Here is a 27,873-nt window from a genome sequence, read left to right as displayed (position 1 = left end):
AAAGGATTACTTTCATTGATGTATAGGAGATTGTTACATTCTGCTGCGGATTATGTGTTTTTGGTAATCTGTACTCATAAAAGGAGGTGGCTAGGCTAGTTTTCTATTCCTTGTAAGGATGTTGGTCTGATTACACTGCTTGCTTTAACTAGGCTTGCTGTCTATTCCTTGTAAGGATATTGTTCTGATTACACTGCTTGCTGTGGCTAAGCTAGTTGTCTATTCCTTGTAAGGATATTAGTCTGATTACACTGCTTGCTGTTGCTAGGCTAGTTGTCTATTGTAAGGATATTGGTTTGATTGCACCGCTTGCAGTGGCTATGCTAGTTTTCCATTCCTTGTAAGGATGTTGGTCTGATTACGCTGCTTGCTGTTACTAGGCTAGTTGTCTATTCCTTGTTGGTCTGATTACACTGCTTGCAGTGGCTAGGCTAGCTGTCTATTCCTTGTAAGGATGTTGATCTGATTACACTGCAAGCTGTGGCTAGGCCTAATTGTATATTCCTTGTAAGGATGTTGGTCTGATTACACTGCAAGCTGTTGCTAGGTTAGTTGTCTATTCCTTGTTACTCTGATTACACTGCTTGCAGTGGCTAGGCTAGTTGTCTATTCCTTGTAAGGATGTTGGTCTGATTACACTGCTTGCACTAGCTAGGCTAGTTGTCTATTCCTTGTAAGGATGTTGGTCTGATTACACTGCAAGCTGTGGCTAGGCTAGGTATTTATTCCTTGTAAGGATGTTGGTCTGATTACACTGCTTGCTGTTGCTAGGCTAGTTGTCTATTGTAAGGATATTGGTCTGATAACACTGCTTTCAGTGGGAAGGCTAGTTGTCTATTCCTTGTAAGGATGTTGGTCTGATTACACTGCTTGCAGTGGCTAGGCTAGGTTTTATTCCTTGTAAGGATGTTGGTCTGATTACACTGCTTGCTGTTGCTAGGCTAGTTGTCTATTCCTTGTAAGGATATTGGTCTGATTACACTGCTTGCAGTGGCTAGGCTAGTTGTCTATTCCTTGTAAGGATGTTGGTCTGGTTACACTGTTTGCAGTGGCTTGGCATGTTGTCTGTTCCTCGTAAGGATATTGGTTTGATTACACCGCGAGCTGGGCTAGGCTAGTTGTCTATTCCTTGTAAGGATATTGGTCTGATTATACTGCTTGCAGTGGCTAGGCTTGTTGTCTGTTCCTCGTAAGGATGTTGGTCTGATTACACTGCCTGGTGGGCTAGGCTTGTTGTCTATTCCTTGTAAGGATGTTGGTCTGATTACACAGAGGCCTATATACAGCCAGTTATGACCCAGTTTCTACAAGATGTGTTCACTTTATAAATCATTTTTCAAATTGCTGAGGGTGATTGATTAAGCATTGAAAGTCACAAAACATTTCTTATTTGGTAACCGTCATAGCAATATAGGAACAAATAGGTTTTTTAAATGTTTTGGATATATTGGATACAGATATGCATTTTCGTCATAAAGAGAAAAAAGGTTTATTTGTGATAAATCTGTATCAAGTTAGAGAACAAACCAATAAACTGACTTTTATTTGCCACATCGCATGAATAGTACATTAAGTCAGTATTTATCATACCAAAAAAAACAGACTAAAAGTTCTAAAATATGGTCATAATCCTTTTGTTGTTCATTATAATATTGAGCAGTTTTCATGGCATATTAGTATATTGTTTTATAGATGTTTTCTTAATATCAAACAGTCATCATAAATATTTGGTATAATTAATTTCATTAATGTTGCTATAAAAATAAGGCTTCTGATAAATCATTGTAGGTGTAAATTATATTGTTAACAAAAATATTAAAGTACATTATAGTGTCTTAAGATGGTAAAGATACTAAACTAATCAAAAGTTTTACATGTACAGGATCAAATGGCAGCAGCTGCATAGTATGATATTTGAAATATTGCACTTAGATTTTTCTTTTAATATTACAGGAATAGAACTTTCATATTAAGAAATTATGAATTTCTGAAAATTAATACAATTAAGGTCTAAGGAAATAGTTAATAGTATTTCATTTTAATGTTACAGAACAAGGAGTCATACCAAAGACTTCTAAAAATGGTACTAACAGCTGCCTCGCTAGGTGCTAAGCATTAAGAGGTTAGTGTTAGGACTAGTTGGCCTGCTGTCAGGATAATGTGACTGGATGGGACATCATGTCTGCGGCATGATCCCCAGTGCTGGACATCACTTTAAACTGCCACACTGGAGACATAATAGTGATATGACTGAAAAATTGTTAAAGCCACATTAAAAATCTAAATTACACACACACACTTTCTTTGAGATTTGTGTACAGTTAAAAAACTTCATGGCTGTCTTTATCCAGGAGAGTACTGCTCACTATGGGCAAAAGTAGGTCATGGTCACCTACTTTTCATGTCCCAGCTATTTTTGCATTTAGCCCAGTTTCTTAGACATTGTATGTAGTCATGAAACTTGATGCATGTATTTATATTGAAGGGTATGACTTGGCATGAACAAAAACTGGCTGCAATGACTGTTTATGATCCTGTGATTAAGTTTGAGGATTCAGCTTAGTTCCATTGATGCTGTTTTGTGTACAATCATGAAATTGTGTGAGTTTATTTATTTCATCCACCTCAGTGACATACTTCAAGGTCACACTGATCTGTTTGTTTTTTCTAGTGACTATGCAAGATTTTTGGATCATGTCACAACAGTTCAAAGCACTCGTAAAATTCTTGTGTAATACTGTTACTTGTTGTTTGTTTCAGCTATACTCCCCAAAGAGAAGCCTCCCATTAATGTTGTTGGTGATGTTGGAGGCAGGATTGCCATTATTGTGGTAAGTTTTGATTGATAATTTGGTGTTAGTTGCATTTGAAGGTACACAACCCTGATTTTGTCTTTAAAACCCCCAGCAAATAAAGCTGCAAAATATTAATTGACAGTACATATCAAGCTCATGTGAAAGTCTTGATAGATGTAGTTTATGGAACTTTAGCTAGAAATTATAATATTGGATTCATCAGTTAATGGAACACGAACATTAACTTTCTTAAAACTTATGTGTGTGTGTGTGTTACTCTCTTTGAATAATTATTATTTAGGTCAGGTAATCTATTTAAAGCAGGAAAACTTATAATTATTAAGCAGGTTTAACAAATTTACTTATCACTGTCAAGAGGAGGAGACAGCAACCTACTTTTCATGGTTTAGTGAACATAGGTACATTTTTCAGACTTGGTTGAATACAAAGGCCTGACAGGTTAGTTCTATCACAAGTTACCTCCCTTACAAGCCAAATGAATTTAGTCTGATACTGCATGATTAGAGTTAGTGCCAAACTTCAGATGATGATGATCCTGTGATTTAATCCCACTGAAATTGATACTGTATACATATTTAATTCTAAATTGATAATACATGGACTTGTAAATATACATCTGGCATATTAAACCCAATTACACATGCAACCATTTAATTCTGCATCTGTCTGGCTGGCTTTAATTGTACAGATGTGTGAGCAAGAAATTAGCTCTATTGTTATCCATTGTCCATTTTTTGTCATCTGACGTCTGTTCATTAGCACAAGTTTATTACTGTTACTCCTACTTGGAGGATTGCCATGAAACTTGACACACATTTATCCCATGGTCTAGTTGGTCTTATATAAAAAATGGTACTGCTCAGATATCAAATATGGCCACTACAGCAGCCATCTTGAAAATTGTATGGCTACTTCTCCTGAATGGATGGTTATATCAACATGGTATTTTTACTAAAAGACGTATCATGAAGTCTTGCTGATCTGATCAGGTATGCCTGCCATGGCAACCAGTTTTAAAATCTTGTTATTGCTAATCCTCCTGAACGGAAAGTCATGTCAGCATGGGAAAGATCTAACAGGAATTGAACTCTCATCTGAGCACAGCATCTGCCACCGTATACGTACATGTATGAGTGTGATAATCAGCCATCTTAAATGAAGGTCTCAAATGACTGTTCCATTCACCAGGAGACTTTCTGTAATATCTAGTTTGTTGTAAATGAAAGTGGTGCCACCCAGATAACCAATATGGACACCACTGAGGCCATTTTGAAACTCTTGTTATCATTACTCTGGAAGACTTCTTTTGATGTCTAGTTGTCCTGAATGAAAATAGCACCATTCTGACCTTCAGCATGGCCAAAATGGAAGACATGTTTGGAAAACTTTTTATTTGTACACCTCCTAAATGGTAAGTCATATTGACATGGGATTATCACCAGAAGGTTAATGATAATATCTTGTTGATAGTACATGAAAATGGTGTTTATATGACTGACAGACATGGCTGCCATAATGAACACTTTTAAAATCTTTGTCCCTATTTCCTCTAATTGAATGGTCTTACCAAAATGGGTTTTCACCAAAAGTCTTCTAGTGGTGTCTAGTTCATTCTAAATGAAAATGGTGCTGATTTTACATCCTATATAGCTTCCACAGTGGTTAAGATCAAAATCTTATTCCTGATGGGTGTCAGTGGTGGTTTCAAAACCTGGCAGAAAACAATAACAAATCCTTCAAATTCTTTTCAGACAGTAGAGAATCAGACCCTTGGAGGGACTCTTGTTTACTTTTGCACTGGTGTATCAGTTTGCCACTTTGGCAAGTCATGTGTTTTGCACTGGTGTGTCAGTTTGCCACTTTGGCAAGTCAGGTGTTTTCTCATGGGTTTTGGGAACATCCTCATAAAAGTGACTGGAAAACATAAATTAATATGAATAAAACCAACATGGATTAATGATGAGGCACTTATGAATCTGGTGAGTAGTGGTGGGGAGGGTATTAAGAGGCAATAAATGGAAAGCACTCTTTAGTTTTCTAGATTGCCATAGAACTACAGGATATATTACAAGTAAATGATATTTATATTTAGAAACCTTGACTAAATGAGACACCTCTTTCTTTTAAACTCACTTCTCCTTTCCTTTTTACGAGTATTAGTTGAAATTTAATTTAAAGCAGTATACAAATTTTTTCATTAAGAACAATGTCTGATACCTTCCTTTGATATGTAAAACTTAGCTCATTGTGACTTAATTTTTTTTAGGATGATTTGATAGATGATGTACATTCCTTTGTGAATGTGGCTGAAGTGTTGAAGGAGAGGGGAGCCTACAAGGTCTATGTGATGGCAACCCATGGATTGTTGTCATCAGATGCACCCAGGCTCATAGAGGATTCAGAGATTGATGAGGTTAGAAAAAGATGTACCATGTACAAGTGTGACAGTTGGCCATGTCTTAAATGTATTGAAAATGAATTGACCTCTTGGATCAAAATGCACTGTTTAACACATTGACCCCTGGAGGATTTTGTCGTTTTCATCTGAAATTCGAGTAGGAAACACATTTTGAAAGCTATTTCTGAATACATCCTAAAACATCAACTTCCAGGTGATCTTCCAATAACATACTGCCTAGTTGTGTTAGAAACATCGTTTTTCGTTGGCTGTTTTGGTTCGCACATGAGCAATAGGGTAAAAGTTGGAGTTCTTTTTTTCTTCTTTTTTTTGCATAACAGACCCATTATTTTCGTATCGAGACCACTCTTTATTCTAAATGCCCATCTTATACTACTTTTTGCAAAGGTTCATCTGTCTGTTTGCAGTTCATACCAGTCTGCCTTAGATCTGAGACCAAAAAGTCTAAAATCCAGACACAAAATTGGATTCTGACCACGGGCGAATTTTGGGTAGAAAAAAATTGGGTCCAAAAATGAGGTTTTTCGCTCTGTATTTTTTTTGTGCAACTAGAAATTCCAGATTATTTGGTATAATTGTAGAGCTACATCTGTCTACCTTTCTATAATACCACCCACCTTAGTGTATCTTACATGACCTTGACGCTACAGAGCTCAGCAGTAGACTCCTACCTCCTGCCATGTAAACTCGTCACCAGGGGTTAATGTGTTAATAAAGGGTGTATAGTAAAAGTCACATTGGTCATGTAAGCATATTTACTTACACAAATTTAAAAATTAATTTTAGTTCTAAAATTTAATTGTAATATTGTTCTAACAAAGTTTATTCATTCATGAGTTTTTAGTGATCTACACATTAATTGTCATAACAAAATTTCCAGACAAAAATTATTGATTGCTGTGGATTTTTACAATGGTATTTCAGCATTAGACTGGATCAAGAAAGTTGATATTGGTTGGAACTATTATTAGTGGAGGGGGGGATCAATGTACAGTCACATGAACAAGAAGTCGCATGCATTTTCGTTTATCTTCTTTATGGATGTTCAGCCATGATAATTTATAATTTAGCGTAATGTAAAATTTAACTAAAATAAGTCTGAATTGATAGCCGAATTTCTACTGTCTTTTACTTGTCTGAACAAAGATACTTTGCCACCATGTATATACATGTACAGTTTGATCTGAAAATCAGCAGGTCTTAATTGAAAGGTCTAAAATGAATTGACCTTTCATCCAAGTATAGCATCTGTCACCATGCATGTACATGTATACTTGAGTGTGACTATCTGTCTTAAATGAAGGGTCTAACATGAATTGACCTCTAATCCAAGCACAGCATCTGTAGCCATACATGTACATGTATGTTTGAGTATGGTAATCACCCTGTCTTAAATGAAGGTTCTCACCTGAATTAACCTCTCATTTGGGCACAGCATCTGTCACCATGCATGTACATGTATATTTGGTGTGATAATGTGTCTTAAATGAAGGGTCTAACATGACTTGACCTCTCATCCGAGCACAGCAAATGCTACCATACATGTACATGTATGCTTGATTGTGGTAATCAGTCTGTCATAAATGATAGGTCTAACATGACTTGACCTCTCATCTGAGCACAGCAAATGCTACATGAACATGTATGCTTGAATGTGATAATCAGTCTGTCACAAACAAAGAGTCTCCTTGAATATACTTGTAAATCACCATTTTTAATTCAACAGCTGATCATATAATGTTTTAGTCATAAAAGGATTAAGTCCACCAAGAAAGGTTAATACTTTAAAAACATTGTCTTGAACCCATGTGGATCTTTATCTGTGCAAAGCATATATGTTACAAAATGAAAAATGTTACACACTGAAAAGGATAGAAATCACTTTGCATGTATTTTCCTGTCAATTTCAGTTTTGCTTGCAAAGCAAAATAATTTTAATTGAGCTTCTCTTTCTTCATTTAAATATATTTATTCAACAGAACTTAGTTTCTTATGTCACCAGTCCTGAAAATGTATCATTTCAAACATTTACTATTTCTAAACATTCTTGCGGTAGACAGGGTAGCTTAGTGTTAGCCTGTATTCAGTCATCAGTGCATGAAAGAGACAGTATGAGACAACCCAATCAGTGTTTAATGGCACATAATTGCATAAAAGAGACAACATGAGACAACCTAGTCATCAATGTTTAATGGCACATCATTGCATAAAAGAAACAATATGAGACAACCTAGTCATTGCTGTTTATTGGCACATCAGTGCATAAAAGAAACATACAAGACAGCCTAGTCCTACATGTAAGACGTATCACATGTTATTTATGTTTTAGTGCTACGTCTTACTGTCCAAATAATGGCCTTGTATATCAGAATGAGTAGACAAAGTTTCTGGGCAGCCCATATGGACACTCTTCCACAAATTGATATTTAATTAATGTACTTACTGTGCCAATTTAATCCTGCTTGAATCAAAATCTGACACTAGCAAATGAATGCATTTTCATGTTCCGTTGACATACATTTGAATTTGTTGAAATGCGACAATAGTCAAGGTATGCTAAAGTAGGTTCATGTGTGGGATATATTTCTAAAACGAAACATTGCTTACAATTCAGATAGGCATAATATATTTTTTTATTCGTTTTGTTAAAGAACAATATTTCAGCTTGACCCAATTTCGGTTATCCCAGCTTTCATTGCTTTCCAGCTAGCTGAAATATTTGCCAACGGAACTTGAAAACAGGCCCATTTCTTTTGTGAAAATTTGAATTTATTAGAGAAAAGACATCAGAGTAAGTAATGTCTGACTAAAACATTATGACTTTACTATGTCGAAAAGCATCATTATTGGTTGCCAGTTGTGTGAGATATTCCTGAAAACTTGACTTTCGTTACTATGTTAGTCAACATCAAAACATGCTACACAGTGCTGTTAGTTAGGCAGTAAGACCCTGACATCCAAAACATGAATATCAGTGTCAAGGTCTTACATGTAGGACTAGAGACAGCCCTCTCATCAGTGCTTAATGGCACATCAATGCATGAAAGAGACAATATGAGACAGTCTAATCATCAGTGTTTAATGGCACATCAATGCATAAAAGAAACAATATGAGACAATCTAGTCATCAGTGTTTAATGACACATCAATTCATGAAAGAGACAATATGAGACAATCTAGTCATCAGTGCTTAATGGCACATCAATGCATAAAAGAAACAATATGAGGCAATCTAGTCATCAATGTTTATTGGCACATCAGTGCATAAAAGAAACAATATGAGACAATCTAGCCATCAGTGTTTAATGGCACATCAGTGCATACAAGAAACAACATGAGACAAACTTGACCAGAGACACACATAGCTGCTGTTGGATTTAAACTTGCAAAGCACCAGTTGTGGCTCCACCTTGGTTGCAGTAGAGCACCATGGCTTCTGGTGATAAGTACTGTAAATTGAGTATTGGGTCATGAAGTAGAGTCATGTGACTTCTAGTGATAATCACTGCACACCAAGTATTGGGATCACTGCACACTGAGTATTGGGTCATGAAGTAGAGTCATGTGACTTCTAGTGATAATCACTGCACACCAAGTATTGGGATCACTGCACAATGAGTATTGGGTCATGAAGTAGAGTCATGTGACTTGTGATAATCACTGCACACTGAGTATTGGGATCACTGTACAGTGAGTATTGGGTCATGAGGTAGAGTCATGTGACTTCTAGTGATAATCACTGCACACTGAGTATTGGAATCACTGCACACTGAGTATTGGGATCACTGTTCACTGTACAGTGAGTATTGAATCATGAGGTAGAGTCATGTGACTTACTGTGATAATCACTGCACACTGAGTATTGGGTCATGGGGTAAAGTCATGTGACTTCTTGTGATAATCACTGCACACTGAGTATTGTGTCATGAAGTAGAGTCGTGTGACTTGTGACAATTACTGCACACTGAGTATTGGGATCACTGCTCACTGGGTATTGGGATCACTGCACACTGAGCATTGTGTCATGAAGTAGAGTCATGTGACTTGTGATAATCACTGCACACTGAGTATTGGGATCACTGTACAGTGAGTATTGGGTCATGAGGTAGAGTCATGTGACTTCTAGTGATAATCACTGCACACTGAGTATTGGAATCACTGCACACTGAGTATTGGGATCACTGTTCACTGTACAGTGAGTATTGAATCATGAGGTAGAGTCATGTGACTTACTGTGATAATCACTGCACACTGAGTATTGGGTCATGAGGTAAAGTCATGTGACTTCTTGTGATAATCACTGCACACTGAGTATTGTGTCATGAAGTAGAGTCGTGTGACTTGTGACAATTACTGCACACTGAGTATTGGGATCACTGCTCACTGGGTATTGGGATTACTGCACACTGAGCATTGTGTCATGAAGTAGAGTCATGTGACTTGTGATAATCACTGCACACTGAGTATTGGAATCACTGCACACTGAGTATTGGGATCACTGTTCACTGTACAGTGAGTATTGAATCATGAGGTAGAGTCAAGTAACTTACTGTGATAAGCACTGCACACTGAATATTGGGTCATGAGGTTGAGTCATGTGTTGTCGTTGTGGGGTTTAACACCATTTTCCAGCACAAGATAGGCTATACATGGCAGCCAGTATTAATGGTGGAGAAAGAACCCGTGAAAATCACAGGAAGAACCACCGACCCATGAGAAGCTACTGGCAAGCTTTCTCACATACCCACATTGGCCGAATCCGAGACTCGAACCCATGCAGACAGATGGCAATGATCCGTAACGGAGAGCACTTTAGACCACTCGGATAAGTCATGTGACTTCTAGTGATAATCACTGCACACTGAATATTGTGTCATGAGGTAGAATTGTGTGACTTCTAGTGATAAGCACTGCACACTGAATATCGAGTCACGAGGTAGAATTGTGTGACTTATAGTGATAATCAGTGCACACTGAATATTGGATCATGAAGCAGAGTTGTGTGAATTCTAGTGATAAGCATTGCACACTGAGTACTGGGTAATGAGGTAGAATTGTGCGACTTAAAGTGATAAGCACTGCACACTGAATAATGAGTCATGAGGTAGAATTGTGTGACTTTTAGTGACAAGCACTGCATATTAAGTCACAAGGTTGCATCGTGGCCTGATGATTGCTGTTGTGACCGTGTTTAGTATTAACTGCTATGGTCAATCTAACTACGAATGAGAATCTGCCTGGATTGGACTGGTAACATAGTTGGGTGGGGGAGTTGTGAAGCACCATGACTTCCAGTGGTAAGCACTGAATACAGAGAATTGGGTTATCTGGTTGAGTCGTGCCTGGCTGATTTGTACTGTTGCTGATTTGAACAAAACACTCGATCTTGACTGCTACAGTCAATCAAGCTGTCCACCTGGAATAGAAAGGTGACCTGGGTTGGGGTTGTGAATTCATGCAGCTGCAGACCTTGGAATACTGTAGATAAGCTGTGATACATATCACAATACAATGATCATGCTATGAATCATACCGCTTGCTAATTTCTATATGAACAATTAATAATGAGCTTGACTTGTCATTAGAATGTATTACTACCTTTGCAGTTGCTTGTGAACCATTTAAATAATAGTATGGTAATTTACAGTCAAAGCTAGCCTTCATATGACAAAAATTTAAAACAAAATGGTACAGTATGAACAAATAAAATCAGTTTGCAATCTGGTAATTTTATATTCTTGATAATTGTTAAATTAGTTAATATTACATTTCATACAACTCATTTGGTCCCATTTGTGGTAATTCTGGTGGTGGTGGTGGTCCAAGTACAGTACGATAAACCCAATTAAATGCCATAAAAATATTGATATTCCTTATATCCAAATCTACCAGTCCCAAATAAAACAAGATCTCCATTGTTATACATGAAGATCACACAGTGACTGTTATGGGGGTATGTTCTGGTGACCTATGTTATTACCATAATAATTCTCGTGGGTCAGTGGTTCTTTCCAGGGGTTTTCCCGGGTTCTTCCTCCACCATTAATACTGGCCGCCATGTATAGCCTATCTTGTGCTGAAAAATGGCGTTAAACCCTATAACAACAACAACAACAACCACCACCATAATTGCTAATTTTATCAGTTAATCTTATATCTTTACATATGGGAGACTGAGCAGTATGAGTGAAGAACATTAATGTGTGCCGAACGATTTGAATCACTTTAAAAAATTTTTAAAGCGGCATTTCCATTTGCTAATGCAAAGGTCACCAGAATATGACCCTTAAATGTTTGGTGTCAGATTTCATGTATGATATTGGAAATCTGATTTTAATCATTACAAACCTACTTACTTTGAACCTAACTTTGATCCTTGACTCTGTTACATGCAAAAGTACTTCGTTGTTTATTCAAGGGAGGTGGTTTTCAACAGTTCTCTGATCTCCAACATCAAGCCAACATCTGAACTGCGAAAATTGTGTTCTATAAGTTGTAAGAACTTGTTTTTTAGTTGCAGTTAAAAACATATTCATTGCAGAGTTAATAAGCAGTGACAGTATGAGTTACTAGTATAAATAAAAAGACTTCAACTGTATTACAATATACTTTACAGATTCTGATAACTTGTTGTTTATTATTTTCAGGTTGTGGTTACCAACACTGTACCCCATGATATCCAAAAAATACAGTGTCATAAGATTAAGACTGTGGATGTGAGTGGAATGCTTGTAGAGGCAATCCGAAGAATCCATAACAAAGAATCCATGTCTTATCTCTTTCGATATATTGGGATGGATGACTGATGGACTGTATCAAATCAAAACTATTTACTGACCTTTGTCCAGCAAACCTGTCAGTGCCAAATACGAGCATATGTCCTGTCCTGTTGGGATGGATGACTGATTAACTGAAGCACATCAAAACTATTTAATTATCTGTGTCCAGCAAACCTGTCATTGTCAAATTCTGATATATATATATATATATATTCTGTATCATGAGTAATATCAAACTGCAAACATCACTGACCCATTGACACAGGCCTGCCATCACACATTGGGTTATCAGATCTTGGTCTATACAGTTTGTTAGGATTAATCAGTAAAACAGACAACATAGATCCTGATCTGCTAGCACATTATGTGGCTGCAGATCAGGATCTGTTATTTGTAGTTTTTATATGCAAGTATATATGGTAATTTCCTATCTAGTCATCATGTATTGAAAAAAGGTACCTATACTCGCATCACCTGTATCACATGGTTTCCGGCAAATGACCCAACTGAAGTTGTCACTTGAATTTTCCAGCCTCAAGTTAGCTTATATGTATGGTATCTTTAAAAGAGCAGGTGGTTTTTGTCTTTTAAAATAAGATCTGGCATTTTATTTCTGACCATAATCATGATTTGCATACAGAATTATGTGTAAAGTGTTTGTTTGAAAAAGAAAATGAAAAATCTTAAGAAAACTAGTAAACATAAAATTGCTTGGATGATGTAGTTGTGTATGATTTGACAAAATACATGGAGCAACCACCATTTACACTGGACGAGTTCATGGTCGTTCAAGACAGCTGTACAGAATCCTTTTGTGTTATATATATATATATATAATAATTTAGCTTTTACATGATGCTTATTATTCTGTATGGATCATAATTGTTTAAGGGTATGTTTGCAGATACATTTCCTTTTATCTGCAGACTATTGTGTATGAAATGAGAGGGAAGTTTAATAGATACCTGTGTAAAAAATATTTAATTTGAAAATTTAACTCCAAAATATTATTACTGAAAAGAAGAAGGTATCAATTTACAAACACCGATTCTGTCTTAATTACTTATACATAATACTATGAAATTCTCACCCAGCAAGATTTCCTAATCCTATTGTCATTAAGCTGAATGGGTGTGAGACCTATGTTTTACATAACTACACATACATGTCATAATAAGTTGTTATTATAAATGTAATAAGTTTCCTTCATTTCATTTAAATATTCAGTTTCAGTGATTGATTCATTTTCATTGGCCCTCAGACTTCCTAAGGTTATTTATTTTACATTTTGTGTTTATGATGCAATAAGTTCTAATTTCAAATTTATTGTTTTGAGTCTTTTGCTTCTGAATACTTGATGGGATTCCATCTGATATGCATTATTACTAATTCCTTACACACTTTAGAAGTAAATCCATCAAAAGCATGCCTTATGATGTAATAAAGTAAGTTGGTTGTATCATATATATTGTATATACAATGCTGTGGTACACGTCAGATTTTCATCTTAATAACCAGACTTAAAAGATTTGTAATTTGATCATTTTGCTTTGTCTTAATAAAAATATTACATATGTTGATTGTATCTGTAAATAATTTATTACTTTTCCGGAAATACTTGATCTAAAAGTTTTGATGTGTTACAGATGTGGCATTAGGATATTGAAATTCAGTACAGGTGGAGCAAATTAGGTGTCTGTAAAACATTTGTTTAACTGCAGAAGCACTGTCAGAGTTATTCCACCTAGACCCTACCATACGAAATCTATATAGTCTTATTGAATTACATTGATATAAGATGTGGTTATGTTACACATCCATAGAGCATAGTGTTATATAGCAGTTGTGTAAAACTAGAACCAGCAAATGAAAGACTTCATATTTACATATTTTTTCATGTACAGTGAATGTCTGAAAAGGTGAGTAAAAGTTGTCCCAATATTGCCCACTATAGGTTCATTGATCTCTGTTAATTTTTAGTTATTAAATCTTGCATCACAAGTTGTCTTTCGCCTTTTCTTTATGCCATAAAACATCAAGATCAAGTTGGCAAACATTACAGGCAAGGTTCAGATATCATGTGTTGCAGTTGAAGAACATATTCTTTTCTTTTTTTTAAGCAACAGATTCTCTGTAATTGTTACAAAATTCTCTTTTGTCATGGTGGGAGTAAATGTCAAGCACAAAGTTCATTCATCATTTTACGTTCAATTCCTAAAACAATCTGCCATGTAAAAGCAACCAGAGAATTTTCGTTGTTAAGACTTTTGACTAAGATACATTAAGATTTATTTAGTATAGGTTCTAAAAAAAAACAAGTACAAATTAAAATTTTAATGCATTGTCATATAAAAGATATCAAGGATAACACAAAAAATAAAGAATATCCAATGTGGTCCTTAATTATTATTGCATTGCACAGCAGCATATAGTGCAGATCTAAAATATAGCAAACAAATTCACCATTATTATTAGTTTATGCAGAAAATGACCTTAGAACAGTAAAAGCACTGGCTGTTGGCAATGCAACAACATACTACTTTAAGACCTACCAAACACATAAATATATTAAGTTAAAAGTCTGTACTCATATAACTTAGCATAACTATCAGAAAATGTTTACAACAGCTGTACAGTGAAAAAGATGGCTTGTTGTATGTATTTTCAAACTTGGGGAGGGTGTTGGCTTTAGTATGTAAATTATTCAAACTTGGGGAGGGTGTTGGCTTTAGTATGTAAATTATTCACAACTCTACATGCAGTAATTGTGAAGAACTTTGAAACAGAATTTTTCATGGCAGAAATTGTCAAATTACATGTCTTTGCTGTTGAAATGGGTAGAATATGACTCTAATTCCAGGGATCGCATAGCCTTGAAAAGTATTTGAATTTCATGGGAAGCCTTTAAAAGTCCTTTAATTCAGCTTAGACTTGAAATCTTGAATTTGTTTATGGCCTTTAAAAGCCCTTGAATTTCACATTATCAGAATTTGCTTCCACAAAAAAGATAATGTTCGAAGTTGTTTAATTTTCATTTAGAGAAATATCGGTGAACTTTTGGTCTGAACAAGAGAGTAATGTACACCGGTTGTCGAAATGCACTAAGTACTTGCATTGCATGGTTACCACTATATCCACGCTTTTAATGGGATCTAATATTACACACATCCAATTGCTGTCACTGTTACTTTATCAAAGCAATTGAGTGATGTTCCGTTTGGTTAAGAAAATAAAATTCTGACATGACAGAAGAGACAGTTCTTTTCCAATTACCAATACAGAATGTTCCAGTTGATGAGGAAAAATATATACAAATTCTGACATGACATAAGAGACAGTTCTTTTCCAATTACCAATACAGAATAATCTGGTTGATGAAGAAAATATATAATAATTCTGACATGACAGAAGAGACAGCTCTTTTCCTATTACCAATACAGAATGTTCCGGTTGATGAGGAAAAATATAAAAAATTGTGACATGACGTAAGAGACAGCTCTTTTCCAATTACCAATACAGAATAATCTGGTTGATGAGGAAAAATATATACAAATTCTGACGTGACAAGAGACCGCTCTTTTCCAATTACCAATACAGAATGTTCTGGTTGATGAGGCAAATATAAAAAAAATTCTGACATGACAGAAGAGACAAATCTTTTCCAATTACTAATACAAAATGTTCCGGTTGATGAGGAAAATATATAAAACTTCTGACATGACATTAGAGGCATTGTGATTTCCTGATTAACAATACAAATTGGCCATGTGCATGAATGAGAATTATCCTACTTCATCATGCCTGGAAAGTGCATGTTCAGTGAGAAGTGGTTGCCTCACTATGGTTGGATCAGAGAAGTTAAGGGTAAGATGTACAAGCCATACTGAGAATATTGTTGCAAAAATGTAGATCTTGGGGGAAATGGTGAGAGTGCTGAAACCACATTCAAGAAGTGAGCACAAAACACTCCAACTCTTTGAACCTTTGTTAATTTCTTTATTGTGAAAATAAAATCTTGAATTCAATGCCAGCAAAAATAGTAAAGCAATGAATATGGCTGTGTAAACTGGAAACAAAGTCTACAGTGCAAATTTAAGTGACTCGTTCCGTGTACATTTAACCCCACCCCCTCCACCTGGTAGCTTGTCCAGTAGCATACAAGGTATTGCTGGCTTTGTTGTAAAGATAATGATGTACTAATAGCTAATGAAAACAAAAAACTAGGAAAGCTTGTGTTTCCTGTTAGCAGCATTAGTGACTGATCGTAAAGTGGTAAGAGAAAGACTTCTTATTTATCTGTTTAGAGTTTCAAAAATGTGCAGAAACACATTGGTAAAAGGTAAGATTAATTGGTTTAATGGGGCCTTAAAGTCCTGAATTTTAATTTTAAAATCTCTGTATCAGACATGGGTTCAAACTCCAGTAGTTAACTTTTTTTCAAATATAGGATCAGTCAACTCAGTATGCTTTTCATGCCTCTACTATGAAGTTAATTTATAAAAACAACAATATTGAATTAACATACAAGTGACCTTGACCTTTATCTTTGTGATTACCATCAGTAGTAGCATCTTATTAGAAGGGTTGTCCTACCCATTAGCTTGCTAAACCAGGAACATAATGAATCTGAGAGATAACCAGTACAGATACAAGTGTGGATACCTTTACATACTGAGCTTAAGCGTTGATGTTCTGACCCTGAAAAATTCTCAGTTTTCCTGCCTTAAAATAGAATTCAACAATACAGCATGCTGACTTTTAAGATCAATAGGCTGAACCCCATGTTGGACTGGTAGTGCCAAGATTCTGTTGGCCCTCTGTTCTTTTTTACTTGTCCAAAACTGCTACCAAAATTGATCAAATTTGGTATGCATACTTTCTGACCATTCCCTACTCCATAACTATCCTGTGACATCATAGCAACTAAGCTTAAAATCCATTTTCTTCAAATCAGTATCCTCTGTGTCCAATTTCATTAAACTGTGATAATAGTTCTTGGGAAGTGCTCGTACAAAATGTTGTCTGTGATAGTTTACTTGGCAGTAGTGTGGCTTCCGTAACATTATATGTAAAACCTTATTTTTCACTTCATCACCAGAGAGAATGAGGCAGAATACTTGCTACTAAAAAGTGTCTTGGGCTGTGTTTTGCAACTAGTCCGAACCTGGGGTGCAAATAGAATTCATTTTGGGAGTAAATACTTTAGGCAAACTTGTCATTTTTATATGTGCATCCCCATTCCCATTCAGCTGTACCAGGTGTAATCACAGTAACGCAGATATCTAATTTCATTAAGTTTCTTAAAGTTTTTTTTTTTTTTCATGTACATTTTGAATTTACAGTCCAATTTCTCAGACTTTTTGCAGTCAGTTTAATGGTAAAACTGTTTTAAGTGATAACATTTTTTTCAAAGGAAGACAAGATACTATCATGGGTTCCATTTCAGATAGCTAATGTGTGCTTACTTTATTTTCTTCACAATTAAATCTTGGCATCCGTCCGTCTACGGGAGACGATGGTGTAGCTCCAAAGTAAGCTTTTGTTTATCCTTCTTTCTAGCTCTCTTTTCAGCTTGTTTTATTTTTCTCTCTTCCTTTGTGTTTTGAACTCCCTGCCTGACAGCTAGACGCCAGCTGGAACGGATGTTTGCACAGCTCTCCCAGTTGTTGACATTTGTTTGCCATTTTCATATCCTTCTTGCAGACATCTTTGTAGCGCAGATGTGGTCGTCCAGTTGGTCGTGCACCTTCTGCTAACTCCCCATATAACAGGTCCTTGGGAATGCGGCCTGGGTCCATTCTCTTGACATGGCCAAGCCAGCGAAGGCGCCTCTCACTGAGAATGGAGAACATGCTGTTCATGTTGGTGCGTTCTAGAACCTCTGTGTTGGGTACTTTGTCCTGCCACTGGATGTGCAGAATGTGCCGCAGACATCTCAGGTGGAAGCTGTTGAGTTTCCTCTCGTGTCTTGCATAGGTGGTCCATGTTTTGCTGCTGTAGAGAAGTGAGCTGAGCACGCAGGCTTGGTAGACACAGTTTGGTCTTCTCTGTGAGGTTGGGGTTGTTCCAGACCCTCTGGTTAAGTCTGGCCATCACTGCTGCTGCCTTGGCAATCCTGCTGTTCACCTCAGAATCAATGGAGAGTGAGCTGGAGATGTTAGACCCGAGGTATGTGAAGTTCTCGACAACTTCCAAGTTGTACCCATCGATGGTGACAGAGGGAGGGGAGTCTGTGTCCTGCGCCATGACATTCGTTTTCTTCAAACTGATGGTCAGTCCAAATTCCTTACAAGCATTGGAGAGGCGGCATACCAGCTGCTGAAGTCCATCTTCCGTGTGTGATGTCAAGGCTGCATCATCAGCGAAAAGCAATTCACGGATGAGTATCTCTGTGACTTTAGTCTTAGCACGGAGACGGGCGATGTTGAACAGCTTGCCGTCAGCCCTGGTATGGATGTACACTCCCTCGCTGCAGTCCTTGAATGCGTACTGGAGAAGCATGGAGAAGAAGATGGCAAAGAGCGTCGGCGCAAGGACACAGCCTTGTTTGACTCCGCTGATGACTGGGAATGCTTCAGATGTTGCGCCATTGAAGCACACTGTGCTGTGCATGTTCTCGTGGAACAACATGATGACAGCAAGCAGAGGTGGTGGGCAGCCGATCTTCTGCAGGAGTCTGAAGAGTCCACTCCGACTAACCAGGTCAAACGCCTTCGTCAGGTCTATGAAGGCAATGTAGAGGGGCATCTGCTGCTCGAGACACTTCTCCTGCAGCTGACGTAGTGAGAAGATCATGTCTACAGTTGACCTGCCAGCTCGAAATCCACACTGGGACTCTGGGTAGACGCGGGAGGCTAGGATCTGCAAGCGCGCCAAGGCAACACGGGCGAAAGCCTTTCAGACGATGCTGAGGAGGAAGATGCCCTGATAGTTGTTGCAGTCACTACAGTCTCCTTTGTTTTTGTACAAAGTGACGATGTTGGCGTCGCGCATGTCATGTGGGATGTATCCCTGTTCCCAGCAAAGGCAGAGGAGTGTATAGGGGCTGGAGCAGTGCTGGTTCTCCGCTCTTGAGGACTTAAGGCGGAATGCCGTCGCTTCCAGGAGCCTTCCCACAGGCAAGGCAATCGATGGCTTTTCCGAGCTCTTCCAGGATGGGCTGTGTGTCTAGCTCCTCCATGACGGGCAGGTCTGGAATGGTGTCCAGAGCAGTTCCAGTGACATTGTTTTGGGTTGCATATAGCTCAAGATAGTGCTCAACCCATCGCTGCAGTTGTTTCCCCTGGTCTGTGATGACTTTGCCCGTCTTGGACTTGAGGGGGGCGGTCTTGTAGCTTGGGGGGGGGGCCTGTCGCCTCTTTGATACCCTCATACATTCCTCTTGTATCCCTGGTGTCGGCAGCTGTCTGTATACTGTCGCAAAGGTTCAGCCAGTAGGTGTTGGCACATCGGCAGGCGGTCTTCTGGGCGTTGTTCCTTGCAATCCTGAGGGCTTGTAGTGTTCTGGGGCTAGGTGCAGCCTTGTATGTCAGGAGGGCTTTCCTCTTTGCCTCAGTCACTGGCTCCATCTCCTCCCAGTTTGCCTCATACCAGTCGAAATTCTTTCGCTCCCTCTTCCCATAAGCTGTGACAGCTGAATTGTACACAAAGTCACGGATATGGGACCACTTGGAGTCAATGGTGTCACTTTGGTGAGGGCTTCCTTCAGTTTGCTGATGAACTGCTGTGTTTTCTCTGGGTTGCTTGCACAGCAGGTGTTGATGCGTGGGTGACCCTTCTTCTTGGCGTGGTGCAGCTTCTTGGGTAATATTCACACCTTGCTGGCCACGAGGGAATGGTCCGTGTCACAATCGGCACTGTGGTAGCTGCGGGTGAGGAGAACACTGACCAGTTCTGCATGCCTGGTGATGACGAGGTCTAGCTGGTGCCAGTGGCGTGAACGTGGGTGTCTCCACGACACCTGGTGGATCACTTGCATTTGAAGAAAGTGTTGGTCACACATAGGCTGTGGGAGCAGCACATCTCCAGCAGTCGCTGACCATTCTCGTTGATCTTGCCCCTTCCGTAAAAGCCGAGACAGGTGGACCAGGCCTCATGGTCAGCTCCCACTCTAGCATTGAAGTCTCCTAGTAAGTAAAGGCTTTCATTGTTGGGGATACTGGATATTGCCTGATCCAGAGCCTCATAAAACTTGTCTTTCTCCTCGTGGGTGGAGCAGAGGATTGGGGCATACACGCTGAAGATGTTGACCTGGCCTAAGGATGTTGACAGCTGGAGGGCAAGGATTCTCTCAGTACCTGTTGATGGAGGTTCAATGAAGGCGATTAGCATGTTCTTTATGGCAAAGCCTACACCATGCTGCCTAGGTTCATCCGAGGGCTTCCCCTGCCAAAAGAACGTGTAATTGGCTTCCCTGATGGTGCCACTGTCAGCCAGTCGGGTCTCTTGGAGGCAGGCAATGTCGATGTTCAGTCGGGAGAGTTCTCTGTCAATGACGGCAGTTTTCCGTGCATCGTTGATCTGCTGTAGGTCAGCGGTCAATCCAGGACACATGGTCCTGATGTTCCAGGTTGCAAAACGAAGAGTTGGAGTCTTCTTATTTCTTCTTTTAGTCTTTCCTGGTGCGGAGTTTTGTGGCCCACTTGTCGAGATGGTTTTCTAAGCTCCACGCACCCAGTGAAGCAGGCAGACCATGGCGGGCAGCACCTTACTGACTGGGGGCTGCCCAGCTTGAGGCGGGCGGTAGCTGTCCAGTAAGACCTGGTGATCTCTCCCACCATCAGAAGTGACCCCTGGTGCCAAGCTCTATGCCAATCGAGCTTTGACTTAGAACCGGTAAACTGCTACATCTCGTGTTGTGCTGACGCCATACGACGATGCTGGAGTGTCCTCTCCAATGGAGCTATGAAGCCTGGGCAGGGTGGTATGGAGAATCAGCTTTTGTCCATGCAGCATATCCCCCTTCTCCACGCAGCTGGTGGGCCCAAGGGAATGACGAATGCTGATACAGCTTGGCACCAACAGCATCACAGGAGTTGCCGGAATGACGTTGAAGTCAATGTCAGACCGCCTTAGGGACTCCATCTCCGGATTTTCTGTCGTGGTTTACTCCCTTAGCCTTTCCCATGAGTGGGTATAGCCACAAGGCAGCAGAGGTTTGGAATCAGAGTTTCCTTCTCCTAGATGAGCTACCATCCAAGGTTTACGAGTCCCATCTACCCGAAGCAACTGGTTTTAAGGCGCCAGTGGCCCGCCTTCACCCCTTCTCCTGTTAGTGGAAAACGTGGTCTGTCGGACTTCAAATCTAAGCCACTCGCGAAGGCCAGGACTTGGATTTTAGTTGACAGAGGCAATCAGAGATGCAAGCCAACCTTAGACCTCTCACAATTAAATACAGTACAGGAAAATCTGAATACCTATATACTTTGACTGACATAGGAAAAATAGTATCTACCGCATTTCAAATCACAATCAAGATGCAAAGAGTATTCTGTTATGTTTGATATTTTCTCCAAGTCACAACATGGAGGACATTTCACATTTAAAAGATCTGTGCAAGTGACATAAACCAAGCACAAGGAGGAAAGTTAGTCCTGCAATGTAAGACATTGATAGTTCCGATGGTAGGGAGTCAAGTGTTTAACTGCCCATATTGATATTGTTGCATAGTTTAGTGTCTGACTGCATAGTCATACTTTAGTTACTTGGATGACATTTTCATGACTTCAGTAAATAGTGGTTCTATCGAGTAGTCCTGTTTTAATGAAAAGTTCGCTGCTGATTCATTTGGTTGAAGAGTGATGGTAGCCAAGGATATAGATGTCTGTTATAACTAGTGGATAATTGTAGATGTTTGTTAGAACAAGTGGGTAATTTTCTTTGATGAAATGAATTTGGCTACTGCATGAATAGTTGTTGCCACTGACAGGAAGAAATACAATGCTTGTTTGTGACTTTACATTGAGTTAAACCATATAATGTCCATGTGTGAGGCTGTTTGTGAATATATTCAGTTCAATACAGAAAACAGATTGTTGGATCAAATCCTGCATTTTCAAAATGGATGAAATGGAGGCTAACAGATGTTGAAACTGCAATTGTTTTGTTGAAACAGGATTTGCTTTGCATAAATAAACTAACAAGACTATTAAGTTATGCAAAAGTGTCAGTACATGCTTGCAACCGTAGGAGATGATACTCTTAAAAACTGACCTCCCCATGCTAAGTGATCAGAAAGAGTTAATTGGCATTGTGTATTAGACAATTAAATGTTGATCCCCAACAGAAGTGTCAGGGTTGAAGCCTTGCACTGTATCACTAAGAGGATGGTCTGATCAATTGGGACACTTGAACTAGAAAATTCTCTGTTCTAATACTTAAAAAATTATAGCTCAGAATTTCAACACCATATATCTGATAAAGTAAACCTGTGATAATCCAGATTATTGACCTCTACCATGTCCTTGAAATGTTGACTTATGATTACATATGTATGAATAAACTAATCTGCCCAACAGGATGCTAACATATAACAGAAACCAAGAACAAACAACAAAATAATCTCGTACAATTACAACATTATTGTATTATAAATAACTGAATTATCTTTACAAACTAAACATAATATAATTGGTAGAGGGGAAGCACAATACAAAGAAAGTTCATTATTGTACCTGATTGTCAGTAACTCGCTGCCGCTGTAGCAGTTGTTGTTGATGGGTTTAATGCCATTTTTCAGCATATGATCGAACCTACCAGCACCAGTGTGAATAGAACCCACATCAGCAGAGTTTACCTTGATCAAAGCCATTTGACATGTTCACAAAATAAAAATGAGTCCAACACACCTTTTACATATTGTTTCATCACAGATAGTGCAAGTAGATTTCAGTAGGGTGAATCATTTAATTAAAGTGCTGTTTGAACTTTTTCTGACCTCAGATATATCAATTGCCTACAAAATGTGAATATTGATGTAACTACTGATCCCTATACAGACCTATTTAATCCAAATACTTCCATTCACTGTTTGCTCAAAATTTGATCATGTGAGTGACTGATTATACAGACAAAATAAGTGTCAACCAGCTTGTTGGGATAATCAACATATTATTTGTTTCTTTACAAGACCACATAAATTTTCTGTTGAGAGGAGCTCATCAACAAGATGAAAATTTAGAACCATTTCAGATTCTAGGTGACTTTCTCCCCACCCCACCCCAATAATGCCATTCCATGATGTAACTTTTTGTATTGATCTCAAGAAGGGGGCACAGCTTCTTACACTTGCCAGTTGTCTTTCCCTTCACATATATTGATATCTCGCTAGTTATTAGAAAAGTTTCATGTGAAACTAATTCCAACTTGAATATAGTTTAGTTCTCAGTAATATAATTAGTGTGCAATGCTCGGTAATAGGCTGGTAACCAAGCTCATCATAAATATTGTTTACAATGCTAAAAGTTTTAAAACGGCTCGTTTCTTTTAGATAGGGAAATTTTAATTAGTGTGACAACGGAAAAATTAAGAATGTAACGAATCATCTTGAGATGGCATATCCTGCCAGTACTCCAAATATTGAAGACTCCAACTGAAAGTATCCTACGGTCCATCAATCTAAATTTGTATATGCCCACATAATGTATCCTACGGTCCGTCAATCTAAATTTGTATATGCCCACATAATGTATCCTACGGTCCATCAATCTAAATTTGTATATGCCCACATAATGCAGAACGTATTATGCTATGATGATGTTTGCTTGTCATTAACAATTTAGTTCTCACACAAGAACTTTAGTTCACCATCTAGTTACCAAATTATGTGGAAAAGTTTAATAATGAACAAGATACAAGCATATTAATAAAGTGAGCTGGCATCTGATTAGGTCTGCCAATGGGTATATGGGTACTCGGGTACCCACCTGTTGATAATAACCCAGGTAATAAATTGAGCCATCGGGTACACATTACCGTATATAAGTTTTCTGCCAGTGCACATGGCCCCACAAGCCCATTCAATCATTTTGATTGAGCCACAAATTTAATACATGTGCTTGTTCAGTGAGAAGCAGACTTCTGCCTCTTCCAGTAAATGTTTAACCTTAATCCCTGAGCTTCAGGTCTGTACAGATTTAATACAATTTCCCTTTGACTGGGTACCTAGGTAACTGATTATTAGGATCATAGGTACCCCGTACATCTTTACTAAAAATTTTGACTCCTCTATATCTGATTGACTGAGCATGTTACTGCTGTGGAAGCCATATTTCTTAACCCGTATTCAAACTTGAAATATGGACTTATAATTAGCCAGATGTCTGCATATCAATAAGGTAATCTTGTAAAGACTGACCTTGTACCCCTTCTAACTGCTAAAAATGTCTGCTCCAATTTTGATCAACTTTGAATACATACTTATCAAGTTACTAGCTTGTTGTATAGTGATTGTGATTCACACAGACAAATGAGGTGATCTTGCATTGTAATGGCTGACCTTCCTGCCACTATGGTAACGGTATTTCTAATCTGATTTTGATCAAACTTGGTAAATAGATTTAAATTTGAAGTACAATTATGAGCAAGATCCAAGCATTTTAATGACATGCATTTGCATCTGATTGGCTGAATCTGTGAATGCTTTATTGACTCTGTTTCTGCTCAAATTATGTAACTTGGTAAATATGCTCATACCTTAAAGATATGTAATGCTTTATCATATTAAGCAAATATTCTGTATATTAAGGAGGTGAGCTTGCATATGATTGGCAGAGCTTATTATCACTTGAAAGACTATTTCCAACCTGATTTTATCAAAGTACACTGGCCAATATCTTCAATGTGTTTAATGATTTCCGTTATTTGCAAGGCATGCATATTTATTAGGTAATGTTGTGCCTGATTGTCAGTTTTGTTTAACACTCTAGAGAGTTTTGATCAAACATTGTAAGCTGGCTTATGTCATCATGATTTTGGCTAAGTATGAATGACAATGCATTTGACTGACTCACCTCATCAAAACTAAAGCGACTAATCACTGTAAAAAGTCTTACATTATGAAGATATTGAGTGTGATTATAAACAAGATCTGTGCATTTTAATAAGGTAATCTTGTTTCTGGTTTACTAATCTTGTTAGTACTCTGGTCACTGAATTCCACTCAGATTTACTCCGCTTTGGAAAATAAGCTTATATCGCATCTGATCAGCTGAACTTGTTACCTCTCTAGATCTTGAGACAATATCAATATACAGGATGAGTTCAGTGATAAGCAAGAGAGCAAAAACATTAATTATGCCTTCATCTTTAGAGAATTTTTTTTCAGGATATGGTAAAATATATAAAATCAACATGGTATACAAAGCTTGTTAGGTAGTTTACATAGACTGTGTTCCCAAAATGCTATAAAAGTCTGCTTTATGAAAAGGTCAACTGTTCTGTATGACAGGTCAGCAATATTAGGTCTACTTGTGTCTATTGTTATCAACTGTTGTCTATTATGTACTGAAAAAAATGTGAATACAATTTCAAATTTAATGGGATTAATTTATTCAGTATCAACAATAAATGGCAACAAAATAAATGTCAAATTTCTATCACTAATTCTGCACAAACATATAAACATGGAAACAGCTGCTGTGTGCAAGAATTAAGTAGTCTCCCAATGCACTCAAGCCTGTGCAAGTCACATCATTGAGTTCTGCTGCAAGCTCACCACTGTACAAATTCCAAATGAGCACCTTCCCAGAATTATCAAGAACAATAAGGAATTCCTTATACTGTTTGCAGTCTGTACATCTGCAAGAAAATGGAAATAAGATTAACCACTGAAATACAGTTTAATATACGTGTCTGTTGCTACATTGTGCCGTCATTTTGAACAGCAGGCCACCAGCTGACAGTATCCCAATGTTGCTGGCTGGGTAAAACTGCACATCCAATTCAATATTTAGTTCTCATTGTTTTCCTTCAAAAGCATAAAATTGTACATGGTAAAATGCTTGCTTACTGATATATCAAGCAGTGAGTCCTACGCTGGTGTACAATAAATAGATTGAGTCCTACGCTGGTGTACAATAAATAGATTCCATTCAATGCTGTATCTGCAGAGCTAATTTATTTGGGAAGCTCACTACAAAAATAAAATGCTCTGTCTTGAAATGAATCTATTTATTTTTTTAAATGACTGCTCATAATGTTGAGCTGCAAAATTAATAATAATTTTCAGTGATGTGTAGGCTATTCGGGTTTGTTTTAAATCTTTATTGTCACTGATGTGTATGCTATCTGAGCTTGTATTAAATCTTTAGTGTCATTGCAGTATAGGCAATTTGGGCTTGTTTTATTATCTTTAAAGTTATTGCAGTGTAGGCTATTTGGGCTTGTTTTAAATCTTTAGTGTCATTGCAGTGTATGTAATTTGGGCTTGTTTTAAATCTTTATTAGAGACCACTCCAGTGGCCTAGTGGTTAGAGCATCTGCCTTGGATGCGAGTGGTCATGGGTTCGATCCTCGGCCGAGTCATACCAAAGACTTACAAAAATGGTACTACCAGCTGCCTTGCTTGGTGCTCAGCATTAAGAGGTTAGGTTAGGACTGGTTGGCCTGGTGTCAGGATAATGTGACTGGGTGAGTCAGGATGCTACATGTCAGCAACATGATGCCCCAGTGCTAGGCATCACTATAAACTGCCACACTGTAGACATTGTAGCGATATGACTGAAAAATTGTTAAAGCTACATTAAAAATCCAAATCACACACACCAATCTTTATTGTCACTGATGTGTATGCTATCTGGCCTTGTTTTAAATCTTTAAGTCATTGCAGTTTATGCTATTTGGGCTTGTTTTAAATCTTTAATGTCATTGCAGTGTAGGCAATTCAGGCTTATTTTTAATCTTTAATGTCACTGCAGTGTAGGCTATTTGGCCTTGTTTTAAATCTTTAATGTCATTGCAGTTTATGCTATCTGGGCTTGTTTTAAATCTTGACTGTCACTGCAGTGTAGGCATTTCGGGCTTGTTTTAAATCTTGAGTGTCATTGCAGTTTATGCTATTTGGGCTTGTTTTTAATCTTTAATGTCATTGCAGTGTTGGCAAATCGGGCTTGTTTTAAATATTTAGTGTCATTGCAGTTTATGCTATTTGGGTTTGTTTAAATCTTTAGTGTCATTGTAGTTTATGCTGTCTGGGCTTGTTTTAGATCTTGAATGTCACTGCAGTGTAGGCATTTCAGGCTTGTTTGAAATCTTTAATATCATCGCAGTTTATGTTATCTGGGCTTGTTTTAAATCTTTAATGTCACTGCAGTTTATGCTATCTGGGCTCGTTTTAAGTCTTGAATGTCACTGCAGTGTAGGCATTTCAGGCTTGTTTTAAATCTTTAATGTCATTGTAGTTTATGCTATCTGGGCTTGTTTTAAGTCTTTAATCTCACTGTAGTGTAGGCTTCTGAGCTTGTTTTAAATCTTTAATGTCACTTCAGTGTAGGCTATTTGGGCTTGTTTAAAATCTTTATTGTCACTGATGTGTATGCTATTTGGGATTGTTTTAAATCTTTATTGTCACTGATGTGTATGATATTTGGGCTTGTTTTAAATCGTTATTGTCACTGATGTGTATGCTATTTGGGCTTGTTTTAAATCTTTATTGTCACTGATGTGTATGCTATTTGGGGTTGTTTTAAATCTTTATTGTCACTGATGTGTAGGCTATTTGGGGTTGTTTCAAATCTTTATTGTCACTGATGTGTATGATATTTGGGATTGTTTTAGGAATTGCCATGCAAATGTTGGTTGTTTACCATCAAGGGCCTCGAAAACCACTTGTATGGAGATTTGTCAGGGGTGTCCAAACATA

General features: G+C 37.9%; 2 protein-coding genes across 3 annotated transcripts in view; one reads left to right on the top strand and one right to left on the bottom strand.

Moving 5' to 3' along the window:
• Positions 1-14,015, top strand: part of LOC149805833 (phosphoribosyl pyrophosphate synthase-associated protein 1-like) — a 31,087-nt gene extending 17,072 nt beyond the window's left edge. For both annotated transcript variants that reach the window (XM_089950546.1, XM_089950547.1), the window contains 3 exons: positions 2,761-2,831; positions 5,083-5,229; positions 11,883-14,015. In XM_089950546.1, coding sequence (XP_089806672.1) covers positions 2,761-2,831; positions 5,083-5,229; positions 11,883-12,041 — 377 coding nt within the window. In that variant the 3' untranslated portion in view covers positions 12,042-14,015. The remainder of the gene's footprint in view (positions 1-2,760; positions 2,832-5,082; positions 5,230-11,882) is intronic.
• An 11,530-nt stretch (positions 14,016-25,545) lies between these two features.
• LOC149805832 (uncharacterized) overlaps positions 25,546-27,873 on the bottom strand; it is a 44,432-nt gene continuing 42,104 nt past the window's right edge. Inside the window, exon 9 of the mRNA XM_089936891.1 lies at positions 25,546-25,811. Coding sequence (XP_089793017.1) covers positions 25,613-25,811 — 199 coding nt within the window. The 3' untranslated portion in view covers positions 25,546-25,612. The remainder of the gene's footprint in view (positions 25,812-27,873) is intronic.

The sequence above is a fragment of the Sinohyriopsis cumingii genome, chromosome 2, assembly GCF_028554795.1.
Source record: "Sinohyriopsis cumingii isolate HCF-2022 chromosome 2, ASM2855479v2, whole genome shotgun sequence".
NCBI classification, from domain to species: domain Eukaryota; kingdom Metazoa; phylum Mollusca; class Bivalvia; order Unionida; family Unionidae; genus Sinohyriopsis; species Sinohyriopsis cumingii.
Note: the sequence above shows the minus strand (reverse complement) of the source record. Positions and strands in the feature narration are given on the sequence as shown.